Source organism: Lithobates pipiens, unplaced genomic scaffold (assembly GCF_037356315.1).
Source record: "Lithobates pipiens isolate NorthernLeopardFrog02 unplaced genomic scaffold, aLitPip1_a1.2 Scaffold_8, whole genome shotgun sequence".
Taxonomy (NCBI): Eukaryota; Metazoa; Chordata; class Amphibia; order Anura; family Ranidae; genus Lithobates; species Lithobates pipiens.
The window spans coordinates 121,639,824-121,657,467 of record NW_027507903.1 but is presented as its reverse complement, the minus strand read 5'-3'; the positions used below and the strand labels follow the sequence as shown (position 1 = coordinate 121,657,467).

At 42.0% G+C, this 17,644-nt stretch overlaps 1 protein-coding gene across 2 annotated transcripts in view; it reads right to left on the bottom strand.

Moving 5' to 3' along the window:
- Positions 1 to 2,603: 2,603 nt before the first annotated feature.
- The window catches only part of CRABP1 (cellular retinoic acid binding protein 1), a 33,173-nt gene continuing 18,132 nt past the window's right edge, over positions 2,604 to 17,644 (bottom strand). The window contains exon 4 of one of the 2 annotated variants that reach the window (XM_077472875.1): positions 2,604 to 4,818. In XM_077472875.1, the coding sequence (XP_077329001.1) occupies positions 4,768 to 4,818 (51 nt within the window). In that variant the 3' untranslated portion in view covers positions 2,604 to 4,767. Of the gene's footprint in view, positions 4,819 to 16,497; positions 16,579 to 17,644 lie in introns of those variants that run through there. The other variant, XM_077472874.1, reaches the window with a different exon arrangement.

Here is a 17,644-nt window from a genome sequence, read left to right as displayed (position 1 = left end):
CAGCCACCAGTCTTGTAGGGTGCCATATATATTGCTAACACATTTGCAATTCTGGGACTTACCAGAATATGTTAGGGCAGCAGTGGCCACTTTGTTACCTGTCTTCAGATTTTTTCACTTCTTTGTCTTCAGTTGACCTTCGCTGCAACAGCACAGTTAGACTATGAATTATTCCCACTGATTTCCTCCTGCCTGATGATTGCCAGTTAAGCATACAGGTTATCTCTCTTCCAACCTGTTCTCTGTCTGTCAGCATGATTGGCTTCTAGTGCTGAACTTTCCACCAATGTAAGCGCTGCTGTACAGGAGATTACAGGTGAATGACATGAAAACAGATTCAGGCACTAAGACCCCTTTCACACTGGAGGCGTTTTTCAGGCACTTTAGTACTAAAAATAGCTCCTGTAAAGCGCCTGAAAAAGTCTCAGCTGCAATCACAGTGTGAAAGCCCGAGTGCTTTCACACTGGAGCGCTGCTCTGGCAAGACATCAAAAAAAGTCCTGCAAGCAGCTTCTTTGAAGTGCTGTAGGAGCGGTGAATATACCGCTCCTAAAGTGACCCTGCCAATTGAAATCAATGGGCAGTGTCAGCGAAACGGCGGCGAATCTCTTTGCGGGCGGTTTTAGTCCTTTTTTGGCCACTAGTGAGGATTAAAAGTGCCCCACTAGTGGCCGAAGTGATGAAAAAACTTTGGTAAAGCACCGCTAAAAATAGCAGCACTTTACCACCGACACTTGGGTGCTGGCAGTGTGAAAGTGCCCTTACTTACTACCGTATATACTCGAGTATAGGCCGACCCGAATATAAGCCGAGGCCCCCAATTTACCCCCAAAAAAACTGGCAAACTTATTGACTCGTGTATAAGCCGAGGGTGAGACATGCCTGTCCATCCCTGTGTGTGTGTCCGTCCATCCCTGTGTGTCCGTCCATCCCTGTGTGTCCGTCCATCCCTGTGTGTCCGTCCATCCATCCCTGTGTGTGTGTGTGTCCATCCATCCATCCATCCCTGTGTGTGTGTGTCTCCATCCATCCATCCATCCATCCCTGTGTGTGTGTGTCTCCATCCATCCATCCCTGTGTGTGTGTGTCTCCATCCATCCATCCCTGTGTGTGTGTATCCATCCATCCCTGTGTGTGTGTGTGTCTCCATCCATCTGTGTGTGTGTGTGTGTGTGTGTGTGTGTGTGTGTGTCCAGCCTACCTGTGTCCCGAGCCTTTGTCCCGAGCCTCCGTCCCGTGCCTTGCCTCCTTGCCTCCGTCCCGTGCCGTGCCTTGCCGCCGTGCCTTGCCGCCGTGCCTTGCCTCCGTCCCGTCCCGTCCCGTCCCGTGCCGTGCCGTGCCTTGCCTTGCCTCCGTCCCGTGCCCTCTTCGTCGGCGCCTCGGCGGCCATTGTAAAATTCAAAAGCTGCGCCGCCGCCTTCGCCTGTGATAGGCGGAACACTGAATTTCCCAGCAGCCTGTGTTCCGCCTATCACGGACATCGTATCATCCTCGTCCGTAGTACGAGGATGATACGATGTCCGTGATAGGCGGAACACAGGCTGCTGGGAAATTCAGTGTTCCGCCTATCACAGGCGAAGGCGGAGCCGGAGGCGCGGCTTTTGAATTATAGAATGGCCGCTGTCTGTCTGCTCGACACGCTGATCGAGCGGGCAGACAGCGATGACTCGAGTATAAGCCGAGGGGGGCACTTTCAGCCTCAAAAAAGAGGCTGAAAATCTCGGCTTATACTCGAGTATATACGGTATTTGTATTTTTAAACACCTTTAATTATTTTTATTGAATACATAATTGCAGTGAGTGGTGTTTATATCAACATGAAGTTCAGGGTTAGTAAAGTTTCAATTGTGAGCCCTTCATGTGAGTGCCTTACTATTAATTTACAAGATTCAGCCATGTCTAAAATTGTGGATATTTCCTAAAGTGAAATTTGTTCCAATAGCTTTCTGGGAAAATACAAGGCAACATGTTTTAAAAGAATAAAATGCTTATCCAGATTCTGCTGAAATATTTTCCTATAACATGAAATAATACCTTGTTTTATGACATAATCCAGCAATACAAAAAAGTCCAGACAGATCTGGTAGACTTTGCATGTAATTATATGTGTGTTTCCTGTATCTTCATTCTTTTGCCAGTATGATAGCATTAGAATTACTTTTTCGTAGGAAAAGTTGAATATTTCCTTGCCAATATGAAAAGGTGCCTACAATTATGAAAATATGCATATCTAAAAAAAATTATCTGAAGTGGGAAATTGTAATACATGCAAAATTATCACCATACCACAACCCATAATCCTGTTGCAACAGAAAGGACAGAGCTGTCAATTAATCCAAAAGCTATTTTATACCTGGAGGTTTGGATACACATGAATATATTATTAAGGCATAGGTCACTATGTACACAGCAGAAATGGCTGCTTTTCTACTTGGCACAACAAATTTAAGTTTGGTGCAATCTCAAAGGTGCTATATTTTTGTTTGGAATTTGTTAATTTGCCCGGGTGTGTGGCATGTATTGTTCAACTTATTAATGTATGCATTCAATTGCCTGTTATTTCTAGAGTTTCTAATGAAGTCTACTAAAGAAAAAGATGTCCATAAAGGTCAGTAGGCTATTTATTGTTCGATCAGCAGTAAAATGTAGCGACATACAGTAATGTGAATAAGTATTTGCCCCCTTCTAGAGTTTTTTTCTTTTTTTGCATATTTCTCACACTTAAATGATTCAGATCATCAAACAAATTTTAATATTACACAAGGATAACCCAAGTAAATACAAAATGCAGTTTTTAAATTATGGTTTCATTTATTAAGGCAAAAAAGCTGTTCAAACCTGCCTGGCCCTATGTGAAAAAGTAATTGCCCCCTTCCATGCTGAATCATGAATGAACTGTGATTAACCATGATTTTTTGAAAAGCTGAGTTAAATTTCACTTGCCACACCCAGGTCTGATTACTGCCAGACATGTTGAATCAAGAAATCCCATAAATAGAAGCTGTCTGACAAAGTAAAGCACGCTAACAGATCACAAAAAGCCACACATCATGCTACAATTAAAAAAAAATCAAGAACAGATTAGAAACAAAGTAATGCACATGTATTGGTCTAGGAAGGGTTTCAAAGCCATTTCTAAGCCGTTGGAACTCCAGTGAACCATGGAGAGAGCCATTATCCACAAATAGAGATAACTTGGCACAGTGGTGAACCTTCCCGGGAGAGGCTGGCCTACAAAAATTACTCCAAGAGCATGACGATGACTCATCCAGGCGGTCATAAAAGAACCCAGAACAATATCTAAAGAACTGCAGGCCTCATTTGCCTCAGGTAAGATCAGTGTTCATGATTCAACAATAAGAAAGAGACTGGGCAAAAATAGCATCCATGGGAGAGTTCCAAGGCCAAAAAGAACACAAAGGCTCATTTCACATTTAGCAAAAAACTTTTTGATTATCCCCAAGACTTTTAGGCAAATATTCTGTGGATTGATGAGACAAAAATGTAACTTTTTGGAAGGTGTGCATTCCTTTACATCTGGTATAAAACTAATACAATAATGCATTTCATAACAAGAACATCATACCAACAGTCAGACATGGTAGTGGTAGAATGATCGTTTGGGGCTGCTTTGCAGCTTCAGGACCTGGACGACTTACCATAATTGATGGAACCATGAATTCTGAGCTCTAGCAGAAAATCCTAAAGGAGAATGTCCGGCCCTTCAGTTTGTGACCTCAAACTCAAGTGCACTTGGGTTATGCAGCGTGACAATGATCCGAAACAACAGCAAGTCCACCTCCAAATACAATAATGCATTTCATAACAAGAACATCATACCAACAGTCAGACATGGTGGTGGTAGAATGATCGTCTGGGGTTGCTTTGCAGCTTCAGGACCTGGACGACTTACCATAATTGATGGAACCATGAATTCTGAGCTCTAGCAGAAAATCCTAAAGGAGAATGTCCGGCCCTTCAGTTTGTGACCTCAAACTCAAGTGCACTTGGGTTATCCAGTGGGACAATGATCCGAAACAACAGCAAGTCCACCTCCAAATGGTTCAAACAAAGCAAAATGTAGGTTTTGAAGTGGCCTATTCAAAACCTGGACTTGAATCAAATTGATATGCTGTATCATGACCTTAGACAGGCAGTTCATGCTGAAAAACCCTCCAATGTGGCCGAATTAAAACAATTCTGCAAAGAATAGTGGGCCAAAAGACTCACTGCCAGTTATCGAAAATGCTTAATTTGCAGTTGTTGCTGCCAAGGGTGACACAACCAGTTATTATATTTAGGGGGCAATTACTTTTTCACATAAAGCCAGGCAGGTTTGGACAGCCTTTTTGCCTTAATAAATGAAACCATAATTTAAAAACTGCATTTTGTATTTACTCGGGTTATCTTTGTGTGATAATAAAATTTGTTTGATGATCTGAGTCATTTAAGTGTGACAAATATGCAAAAAAATAAAAAAATCAGTAAGGGGCAAAAACTTTTTCACATCACTGTAATTGCTTGGCAATATGTACTGAAATAGCACCAGTGGACTCTGAGCTTTTAAGGATCATTGGAATTCATGCCGCGTGAGCTTTGGGCACCACTACTATAAAACACTGCATTTTGTAAGAGCACAGTCTGATTTTACTAGTGAATGACAACACTATTTAAACCTTAAAGTATACAACAGATGAGCTGGTGTAGCAGGATCCTTACATAACTGATGGATATAGAACGGTTTTGAGAGCCTGTATGACTTTGTATTCATGCTCTCACATATATCCGTGTACAGACCACATCGTCTGCCCCAAAAACCTGGAAAAAAGTATGCAAAATTAGGCACAGGACAAATTTTTTTCAACATTTTCACTACCCTCACTAATGTCTGATATCATAGATTTATTAAATTAATATATTTGTATAGATACAGTATCTCACAAAAGTGAGTACACCCCTCACATTTTTGCTACAATGTAAAGTAGTGAGTGTACAGCTTGTATAACAGTGTAAATTTGCTGTCCCCTCAAAATAACTCAGCACACAGCTATTAATGTCTAAACTGCTGGTAACAAAAGTGTGTACACCCCTGAGGGAAAATGCCCAAATTGGGCCCAATTAGCCATTTTCTCTCCCCGGTGTCATGTGACTCGTTAGTGTCACATGGTCTCAGGTGCGAATGGGAAACAGGTGTGTTCAATTTGGTGTTATCGCTCTAACTCTCATACTGGTCACTGGAAGTTCAACATGGCACATCATGGCAAAGGACTCTGAGGAGCTGAAAAAAAAAATTGGTGCTCTACAGAAAGATGACGTAGGCTATAAGAAGATTGCCAAGACCCTGAAACTGAGCTGCAGCACGGTAGCCAAGACCATAAAGCGGTACAACAGGACAGGTTCCACTCAGAACAGGCCTCGCCATGGTTGACCAAAGAAGTTGATTGCATGTGCTCAGCATCATATCCAGAGGTTGTCTTTGGGAAATAGACAAATGAGTGCTGCCAGCATTGCTGCAGAGGTTGAAGGAGTGGGGGATCAGCTTGTCAACACTCAGAACATACACCTCACACTGCATCAAATTGGTCTGCATGTCGTCCCAGAAGGAAGCCTCTTCTAAAAATGATGCCCAAGAAAGCCCGCAAAAGTTTGCTGAAGACAAGCAGACTAAGGACATGGATTAGTGGAACCATGTCCTGTGGTCTAATGAGATAAAGAAAAACGTATTTAGTTCAGATGGTGTCAAGCGTGTGCGGCAGCAACCAGGTGAGGAGTACAAAGACAAGTGTGTCTTGCCTACAGTCAAGCATGGTGGTGGGAGTGTCATGGTCTGGGGCTGCATGAGTGCTGCCAGCACTGGGGAGCTACAGTTCATTGATGGAACCATGAATGCCAACATGTACTGTGACATACTGAAGCAGAGCATGATCCCCTCCCTTCGAAGACTGGGCCGCAGGGCAGTATTCCAACTTGATAATGACCCCAAACACACCTCCAAGACAACCCCTGCCTTGCTAAAGAAGCTGAAGGTAAAGGTGATGGACTGGCCAAGCATGTCTCCAGACGTAAACCCTATTGAGCATCTATGGGGCATCCTCAAACAGGAGGTGGAAGAGCACATAGTCTCTAACATCCACCAGCTCCATTATGTCATCATGGAGGAGTGGAAGAGGACTCCAGTGGAAACCTGTGAAGCTCTGGTGAACTCCATGCCCAAGAAGGTTAAGGCAGTGCTGTAAAATAATGGTGGCCACACAAAATATTGACACTTTGGGAACAATTTGGACATTTTCACTTAGGGGTGTACTGACTTTTGTTGCCAGTGGTTTAGACATTAATGGCTGTGTATTTGAGGGGACAGCAAATTTAAACTGTTATATAAACTGTACACTCACTACTTTCCATTGTAGCAAAGTGTCATTTCTTCAGTGTTGTCACATGAAAAGATATAATAAAATATTTACAAAAATGTGAGGGGTGTACTCACTTTTGTGAGATACTGTAGATTGATATACAAATTTTAGCTTGTTACAATAAAATCCTCTCTTGGCAGACAGAACTGATATAAAATTACTTTTTTAAATGTTTTCCAGCAAACTGCTTGGCTGCATGGTTAAATGTATTCATTTATGTATACAAGCAATGCACAAAAGAAAATGCTGTGTGCAAGACTTTCCTCCAACATTAGGTGAGATAATAAGAAATGTGTGGTAACTTTATGGTTTCAGTTAAATAATATTTTAATAAAAGTAGAGGGTGCTTTTATTCTTTATAACAGCTTAAGGTGATTGTAAACAATCACCTTGTAAAAAAAACGAATTCAGCTTAGTATAGAAATGAAATGCAAAACATTTTTGTACAGATATAAAAATACATGATACATTACTTTTTCCCTTTTTTATGAGTGATCACATTCCCTCTGTTCTTAGCTGCATAAGAGCTGGGGGGAGGAGAAACAGCAGCAGCAGCAAACTGAGCTTACCAGTGAATGGCTGTTCAGCGGACAAGTCTAATCATTGGAGGAGAGCACACTTAGTTCCCAGCATAGCTAGAGAACTGACCATGCTGTGCTCTCATTCTTAGTGTGGTCAGTTTTTACTAGGAAAGCAGAGGGACTGTCAAGGACACCAGGGATTTCACATAAAGAAAGCAATACAAAGATAACAGAATACTTTCTCAAACAAGTACATGCTACAGCAGGCACATATCAGGAATTTGACATGTTGGGGTAACAAACACTTTAAAGCTGATCTCCAAGAATTTGCATTGAGTATTTACGTTGGCCCAGCTTGGCACAATGTAAGTCAGCATTACTTAACCTGATGGACCGCTAGGGAAGCTGGAAATCACTGTAGTAGTTGAGCTTACTACAGTGATAGCTGTGATATTCCAGGTCAATAAACACAAGGCTTTCTCTGATCATTCTCTGATTGGACAAGGTGGGGATGTGTTCTTTGGACGAGGTGGAGAGGAGGCATGGTTACTGCATCTGGCTTGGAAAGCTGATGACAGCGAAGAGGTGTCCAATAAAGGGCTATTACCCATCATAATATAGAACTTTACCCATAACAACTTGATAAAAAAAATGCTCTTTAGCAAGGAACATGCATTCCACATTAATAATTATGCTACCAAAATTAGTGTGTGCTGTAAATTTTCTCCATGATTTCTCCTGGGTTTTTTTGCCAGAGGCTGCCATTTTCCTGAAGCCCAGGGCTTTTAATGTTTTACATAGCTATTGCTATAGCTATACCTGCAAAAGGGACCAGCCTGAAGTCATCTAACAGGACTTAAAGTGACTGTAAAGGCTGAAGGTTTTTTACCTTCATGCAATCTATGCATGAAAGTAATAAACCGTCCATGTGCTGCTCCCCTCACAGCCAACCTAATACCCACCTGAGCCCCCTCTCGATCCAGCGATGTGCACTTGAGACTCAGCTGGGACTCCCTCTTCTCATTGGCTGAGGCAGCAGCAGGAGCCCATTGACTGGTTTCAATCACCACCAGTGAGCAAATGAGGAGAAAGTGGGGGGGGGGGGGGTGGCGAGCTGTGGCTCTATGTGTCTTATATACACATAAAACAGCTGTTTGAGGGGGAGGAGCCAGACAAAAAAGAAGAGGATCGTGGCTACTCTGTGCAAAACCATTAAACAAAGCAGGCAAAGTAAAACATGTTTGTTAATTAAAAAAACAAAAAACAAAACAAGCTTTAATATCACTTTCATTTTCTGACTATGACTAATGTTCCACCTTCAGCTGACAATAAAGTATAACTACAGGCAAAACTTTTTTTTTGGATAGAGTGGAGAGTGATTAGAATGCCTGTCAGGTTTTATTATTTCAGTCTGTGCCCCTGTTAAGGAGATTCACTCTCTCTATTTGTGACCTAGGGGGATTTCCTCTCACTTCCTGTTTGGCTATAGGACCGGAAGCAAAGTGAAATCTATGCAATGGGACACAGATGGCGAAAAATAAATCTGACAGGGGTTATAACCCCCCCTTACTCTAGCCAAAATGAAAAAAAAAAAAGCTTTGTCTATAGTTCTAGGAAGTAAAGGCTATTTAAAAAAAAAAAAGAATGCAACCTGCAAGGCAAAGGCATAATGAGCTAGTATGCATAGCATACGCACGGGCATGCGTACGGGAGCCGACATGAGCGGCATATCGCCGTGATCTGCGTTTAGGAGATATTTCTTGGACCTACAGGTAAGCCTTAATCAGTGGCGGAATTATAGGGGTCGCCAAGATCGCCATGGCGACCGGGCCCCTTGCTGCAGGGGGCCCTTGAGGGCCCCCTGTACTCTTCGATAGGAGGGAAGGCTGAGAGGAGCTCCCCGATCATCAGCCGAACTGAAATCGGCATTATGCGGGAGCTCCTCACATTAGACTTAGTGAAAGCAGTGTGTGCTCTTTGTCTCCCTCTAGAGTGCAGTACCCGGCAGGAAGAGCCAAGGTAAATGTCTGCCGTTTTTTTAAATAAGACTATCTACTGTATTTGTGTTTGTATGTGTGTGTGTGTGTGTGAGCATGCTTGTGTGTGTGAGCATGCTTGTATGTGTGTGTGAGCATGCTTGTATGTGTGTGTGGGTGAGCATGCATGTATGTGTGTGCGTGTGTGAGCATGCTTGTATGTGTGTGAGCATGCATGTATGTGTGTGTGTGTGTGTGTGTGTGTGTGTGTGTGTGTTCGAGCATGCTTGTATGTGTGTGTGTGTGTGTGAGCATACATGTATGTGTGTGTGTGTGTGTGTGTGAGAATGCTTGTGTGTATGTGCGAGCATGCTTGTATGTGTGTGTGTGAGCATGTATGTATGTGTGTGCGTGTGAGCATGCTTGTATGTGCGTGGGCATGCTTGTATGTGCTTGTGTGTGAGCATGCATGTATGTGTGTGGTGTGTGAGCATGCTTGTGTGTGTGTGAGCATGCATGTATGTGTGTGCGTGTGCGTGAGCATGCTTGGTATGTGCGTGAGCATGCTTGGTATGTGCGTGAGCATGCTTGTATGTGCGTGTGTGTGAGCATGCATGTATGTGTGTGCGTGAGCATGCTTGTATGTGCGTGTGTGTGAGCATGCATGTATGTGTGTGTGTGAGCATGCATGTATGTGTGTGTGTGAGCATGCATGTATGTGTGTGTGAGAGCATTAATGTATGTGTGTGTGTGTGAGCATTAATGTATGTGTGTGTGTGTGTGTGTGTGTGTGAGCATGCTTGTATATGTGTGTGTGAGGGCATGCATGTGCATGTATGTGAGTGTGCATGTGTTTATCAGTGGCGGTGCATCCAAAAGGGTGCACAGGTTCCACCCCCTCTATGACCAATGGATAGATTCATGCATAGCATAGCATGAATCTATCCATGGCCACCGCTGCCACCCCCATATTTAGGTGTCTGGTCCCTTTTGGGGTGCCGGGTGCCTGAATTACAGCGGCGGGGGGGTGTTTTTGCAGCACCTGATTAGAGCCATGGGCTCTAATAGACTTCAAAATAGGTGAACTGCGAGCGCCATGCTTGACGCTCACAGTCTACCCAGGTTTGTTAGAAAAGTGAATTAATATTCACTTTCCTAACACTGAACCGCCTCTCCACCAATCAGGTGTGTGGGTCTTTTACCCATCACCCGATTGGCTGAAACGATAGACACAGCTATTGGACGCCCATCAGGAGGAGAGGACGGGAGATGAGGATGGCAGGAGATGCATGGAGGACCCCGCTCATGGCCGTTACCCGCTGCCCCACCAAGACAGGTTAAGTGGTGGGCAGACAGCGAGCGGGCGGTGGGGATTCACAGTGGCAGCATTTGATGGGCACACCAACAGCATTTGATGGGCACAGTGGCAGCATTTGATGGGTACACTGGCAGCATTTGATCGGCACAGCAGTGGCATTTGATGGGCACAGTGGCTGTAATTGATGTTTTTTAAATCGGTTCCTTTATATGCGGCCACCCACTTGGGACTGGGCCCTGGTGTTTCACCATCGGGCTCAGAGAAAAGAGCCCTGTCCGGAGGTCGGGGGGGCCGCCATGGTTTCCTGCATCGGGGCCCTGAAGGTTCTAGTTACGCCACTGGCCTTAATCTAGGTTTACCTGTAGGTCAAAGTGGTTTGTAAGAGTTTACAACCACTTTAATTAGACTTCATAATTAGTTTTTTGCACATTCTCTAACTCCCACAGATCAATAGTATATTTTATTATATATAGAAATAAAATGCAAAAATATATTTTTTTTCCAAAAGTAAAAGCTGCATAGTATGAACTTCACTTTATTTTCCATCTAGATTTTCTTAAATTATCCCTAGAGAATCATAGGCTGAAAGTAGACTAGCAATTTTCTCACATGGACAATCTGCTGTATTCCAGTCTTTTGCTGCCAGACTGGTGTATGACCCATGGCAGAAAGACAAGCAAGTCAAATTTGTGGCTGAAAAGAAGATTTTTTTTTTCAGATAAGGTTGAAAATAATAGTAGAGGCAATTTTGAAGAGCAACGTTTTTTAGGCCACGGTTTTAATGAGCAATAGCACAACAACCTCTTTGTATATGTGTAATGTTAACGAGCGTTTTGGTCAGCTAACAAAGGCTTTCTTGTGTTAACATGTTTTTGTTGACCTGACTGTCTGGCCAGCTCATCTGTATATACTAATGAGAGGCATTAATATCGCTAAGTGTAAATGGGGGCTGGATACAATGTGATTTAATGATGCTGCCTTCATTGGCCACAGTGGGGGTGAGAAACAGCAGTGTGTTCTTTGTCACTGCTACACAAACTCATTAGCAGAATAACAGTAACCTTTGCCATTGCCAAACATTTTGAGTTTCACACTATCTCCCTATGCAAATACAGCACAGACTGTTACACTCTTGATTTGTAGTGCTAGAATGCAGAACTCAGTCTCCAGCGGAAACAGAATCTGCATGGAGTTTGTATGTTTTCCAACTAACTTTTTGCATTTCCAAACTGTTTCATCCTACAACCCAAATACATTCTGGTAAATGAAAGAAGTTCTTTGCCCTGTTTTAAAAAAAAAATGTCAGCAGCTACAAATACTGTAGCTGCTGACTTTTAATAAAAGGACACTCACCTGTCTAGAGGTCCTGCACCATCCTCACCCGTACCATTTCTTCACCAGTCTTCAGGTCCCCGGCGCTGGCATGTTTATTGTGGGCAGCCAGCTGTGATTCCTTGCTGTGCTTTGTGATGGTCCTAAGGCCGCGTACACACGGGCGGACTGTTCGCCCAACCTTGTCCGCTGAACAGTGTTTGGGCGGACAGTCCGCTCGTGTGTGGGGCTTCAGCGGACAGTTTCAGCGGACAGTTGGACGAACAAGGTCTTACGGAAATTCCGAAAAACTGTCCGCTGAAACAAGGTTTCAGCGGACTGTTCGCTCGTGTGTAGGCTTGTTCGGCCAACTAAGTCTCGCGCATGCTCAGAAAGGATTTCCACGTCGGAAGGTTGCATTGCAGTGTATTGGACGTCGAAATTTTCGATCCGTCGTGCGTGCCGAAACGTCATCGCGCACGGTTTCAGCAAACTGTTCGTCCGTCGTGTGTGGCCATGTCCGTCCATGCTAAGTTTGAGCGGACTGTTCGCTCAAACTGTTGGACGGACAAAGTTGGGCGAACAGTCCGCGCGTGTGTACGCGGCCTAAGCTGACTGGTTTCTCTGCAGAATTGTGACTAATTTTCACTTCTTTATAAATAAACCCCACTGTGTGTGTGTGTGTATATATATATATATATATATATATATATTATTATAATTTTTTTTAAATACTTTTTTTTTTTTTTTTAACTTGTATAATATATATATATATATATATATATATATATATATATATATATATATATATATATATATATAATATATTTAAGCTGAGGCCCTGGTGAATAAAATGGTGGGGGTTGCATTTTTTTCTTATACAGTTTTCCAAAACAAATTTTATGGTAAAATGTAAAAGATGCTGAGAAAACAGATATCAAACATGTCTTGCTTCCAAATTTCATACGCCCATGGAACATCGACAAACTATGGTGCATTAAATTATCCATAGGCGATTATTTAAAAGCTTTTACAGGTTACCAGTTTAGAGTTACTCAGGAGTTGTGAATTGAATTGAATTTTTCACTCTGACGTTGTGATACCTCAAATGTATGGTGCGATCACCATTTATATATGGGTGTAGAACCTATATGCACGTTCACCTTTGCGCATAAGCACAGGTGTTGGGGAGCGCTTTAAAATCTTTTTTACTTTATTATTTATTTTATTTATTCTTTTACTTTTTTTTTTTTAATTTTTTTACAATATCTCTTTACTTTTTTCTAATTTTTATTGCTATCACAAAGGATAAACAATGTGACAGGTCCTCTTTATGGAGAAATCTGGGGTCTGTTAGACTCCCATATCCATTCTCTGGCCTCCAAAGTATCCGATCAAACCAAGATTAGTTTAATCAGATGCTGTACAAGCTGGTAACGGATTATAAATAAACAAACTGAAACCGGGAGTAACAAAATCCTTGTTGCTTCCAGTTTCCAATCTCACAGAGGGGGAGGAACAACTTAAGTTCCTCCCTCTCTGTTCAGTACTGCCAATGCCACCAGTTAGATCAGTCCCAGGCTCCCCAATGGGATGTGAGGTGCCAGCAAAATAGGGGGTCGGGGCCATTCCGCAACTTGTAAAAGTGATCCAACAACTGTATAGCCACTCAGATCGTTTTACTTAAAAGAGAATCGCTTTCTGAAGAAAACAGTACCAGGATCATGGTTATAGCCTCAACTACTCTGCAAAAACACTCTGCAATATAGCAGTGTAATATGAATAAAATAAATATGAAAATTATATCCAAAGAAGATTACAGCAGTTCTTAATATGAAGGCCCCAACCTCCAGAAAGGAGCTGGAGACATCACTGGGCATTTTTCAACTATCTATCCAAATTCTCTCAGGGCCTTGCTCAACAGATAGCACCACTACGTACACTGCTGCAGAAGGATGCTGTTTGGTGTTGTGATGCAAACATGAAAAAGACTTTCGGCAAAGTGAAAAAACTGATCACTAAACATCCAGGGTCAATACTGAAATGTTTTTCATGTAAACTGTGACACTGCACTTCAAGTGAATGCATCCCAGTTTGGGTTAGGTGCTGTACTGACTCAACAAGGACATCCTGTGGCATATGCTTCATGAGCGCTGACCACAAGGCAAGCCAATTATGCTTAAATTAAGAAAGAGATGCTGGCCATTGTGAATGGATGTAAGAAATTTCACAAGTACATATATGGTTGCCCAGTAGTTGTGGAAACGGACCACAAGCCAGTACACAAGGAGTACATCCTACAGAAATCGCTAGCTTCTACACTGCCATGCCTGCAGTAGATGGTTATGAAATTACAGCAGTATGATCTCACAGTGAAGTATACAGTATTTTGCAAAAGTATTCACCCCCTTGGCATTTTTCGTGTTGTGTTGCCTCATAACCTGGAATTAACATGGATTGTTTGAGGATTTCATTATTTGATTTACAGAACATGCCCACAACTTTGAAGATGTTTTTCTTTTTTATTGTGAAGCAAACAACAAATAGGACAAAATAACAGAAAAAAGTTGTGCATAACTATTCGCCCCTCCCTAAAGTCAATACTTTGTAGAGCCACATTTTGCACTATCACAGCTCCAAGTCGCTTTGGATAAGTCTCTATGAGCTTGTCACATCTTACCACTGGGATTTTTGCCCATTCCTCCTCATAAAAATGTTTCAGCTCCTTTTAGTTGGAAGGTTTGTGCTTGTGAACGGCAATCTTTAAGTCTGACCACAGATTTTCTATTGGATTGAGGTCTGGGCTGTGGCTAGGCCATTCCAACACATTTACATGTTTCCCCTTAAACCACTGAAATGTTGCTTTAGCAGTGTGTTTGGGGTCATTGTTCTGTTTGAAGGTGACCACCATGTTTCACTGTGGGGATGTGTTCTTTGGGTGATGTGTTAGGTTTGCGCCAGACATAGCTTTTTCTTTGATGGCCAAAAAGTTAAATTTTAGTCTCATCAGACCAGGGCACCTTCCTCCATACATTTTGGGAGTCTCCAACATGCCTTTTCGCAAACTCAAAATGTGCCATTTTGTTTTTTCCTAAAAGTAATGGCTTTCTTCTGGCCACTCTGCCATAAAGCCTAACTCTTCCTAACTGGAGCATACAGCTTATTGTCGTCCCATGTACAGATACTCCAGTCTCTGCCGTGGAACTCGGCAGCTCCTCCAGGGTTATCTTAAGTTTATGTGCTGCCTCACTGATTAATGCCCTCTTTGCCCGGTCCATGAGTTTTTATTGTTGGCTGTCTCTTGGCAGGTTTACTATTGGGCCATGTTCTTTACATTTGATTATGATAGATTTAATGGTGCTCCTATGGATCATCAACGATTTGGATATTTTTTTATAACCTAACCTTGACTTGTATTTCTCAACAACATTGTCCATTACTTGTTTGGAGAGTTCCTTGGTCTTCATGTATATATTTTTCTAATTTTACTTCACCAACTTATTCAAGCTCCTTGCTGTCTGCCTATACTTTGTGTTAATTCATCACATGCTGAGCCATGTGAGCCATGCTCCATATTTTAATTTATAATATGATATTGTATTATAAATACGCATATCTTGCTGTCTATGTGCAGTAAGTCTTAGAAGCCAAACCATGCACAACTGACTTTAGAAAATGAAAACCACGTTTTTTTTTTATTTATTTATTTTTTTTTTTACAAAAAGATGGTAATCTGCACACCAATTCCCTGTTACATAAATGGGAATGAGATTAGTATAAGATGGCTCTGGTTGTCCTCTTGTAGAGAACTCCTGTAATGCATTTTTCCCTTTTCGAGGTTTAACTGCTTGCCGACTGCCTCACGCAGATATACTGAGGCAGAATGGCATGGCTGCACAAAACCCTGTACGGGTACGTCGTCCCCTTTAAGAGCTGCCAGAGGGCGCACACGTGCCTGCTGCATGGCAGGCGTGATCGCTGCCGGCCACGCGTGACCGTGTGCATGAGAGCCAGCACAGGGATTTGTGTGTCAGGGGACATGAGACCTGTTGTTTGAGCCTACTAAGTAGGAACAACGATAGGTCTCCTCCTCCAGTCAGTCCTATCCCCACACAGTTAGAACACACTGAGGGAACACACATTTATCCCCTTGATCACCCCCTAGTGTTAACCCCTTCCCTACCAGTGATATTTACACGGTAATCAGTGCATTTTTATAGCACTGATCGCTGTATAAATGTCAGTGGTCCCAAAAATGTGTCAAAAGTGTCCTATCAGTCCACTGCAATGTCGCAGTACTGCTAAAAATCGCAGATAGTCGCCATTACTAGTAAAAAAAAAAAATTATAAAATTTTAATATTATAAAAATGCCATAAATCTTTCCCATAGTTTGAAGACGCTATAACTTTTGCCCAAACCGTTCGATATACGCTTATTGCTTTTTTTTTTTCAAAAAATATGTAGAAGAATATATATTGGTCTAAACCCTAGAAGAAATTTGTTTTATAAAAACATTTTTGGGGATATTTATTATAGCAAAAAGTAAAACATATTGGTTTTTTTTTTCAAAATTGTCACTATTTTTTTGTTTATAGTGCAAAAAATAAAAACCGCAGAGGTGATCAAAAAACACCAAAAGAAAGCTCTGTTTGTGGAGAAAAAAAAGGATGCAAATTTCGTTTGAGTACAGCATTGCGTGGTTGCGCAATTGTCAGTTAAAGCGACACAGGGGACAAATTGTAAAAAGTGCTCTGGTCAGTTAGGGGGTAGAATCTTCCGGGGCTGAAGTGGTTAATCTTAGAGGCCTCTTATACTCATCTCATTCTCATTCATGCAACAGGAATTATCAGTGTCTATGTGCTGACAACAACCATTTTATTGAAGTCTACTAGAGCCTGACATTTTAGCGAGTACTGTTTTTACAATTTTTATTTTTTTTGTTACATTAGCTAAGTACACAATGTTGTTATCTCTTTTACAAATAACTCCTATATCTAGAAATAATATAGTTCATACATACCTGCCCTTGCACATAGGAAGACTGTAACATGAAACATATGGGAAAAGCACGATCATTTAACAGTGTCACAGTGCTTGAGTTTCTGATTGTGTGGTATGTAGAACCACACAATCTACATACAAGTGCACTGCACCTTGTGAATTTGCTGATACACCAAAGCAGCATGCACCTAAAAATTTATTTTTCCTAGTGAGATGAAAAATGAAGGATCAAGTCTTTGCAGCAATATATTCCTATGTGTACAATAACAAGCACTTCTTAAAGTTAGAAGAACTTTAGTCATAAAATTAAGTCCTGCTAGATCATTTCAGGCTGGTCCTATTTGCAGATATAGCTATGTAAAACATAAAAAATAAGTGTCTATACTGTTTAAAATCCAGTAATGCACTGTCTCACCCTGCTCTGCACATGCTCAGTTGCTCTCTATTTTTCAGCACTGTGATCAAAGAGGACAATCTGATTACAGCCTAAAGATTTACTGCTGCTCATTGGCTCTGGGCTTCAGCAAAATGGCAGCCTCCTGGAAGAGGAAACAGGAGCAATTGTGGAGGCACTTTACAGCACACACAAATTTTGGTAGCATAATTATTAATGTGGTGTGTATGTTCCTCGCTAAAGAACATCTTTTTAATCAAGTTGTTGAGTATTGTTCTGTTTTAATTAAACTTTAAAACCCTATAAAGCCCAGTCTTTTCCAGTTGCCACAATGGGCTTCAGAGTTGACTCCCACAGACCATCAATAAGCCTCACTGGGGGTTATTTACTAAAACTGGAGAGCGCAAAACCTGGTGCAGCTCTGCATAGAAACCAATCGGCTTCCAGGTTTTATTGCCAAAGCTTAATTGAACAAGCTGCAATTAGAAGCTGATTGCCTACCATGCACATCTGTACCAGCCTCTGAGTGCACTGGTTTTAGTAAATCTACCCCACTGCGTTTTGGTCATTTTGAAAGAGCAAGATAATATCACCAGCACACCATGGATCTCCAGAATAGGTCCAAAGCTTTTTTCAGCAATCAAATTGTTACAGCAGTTAGCAACCATTTGGAGCCTCCCAGGACCCCTGCATCAGGCACACAGGGGTCCTG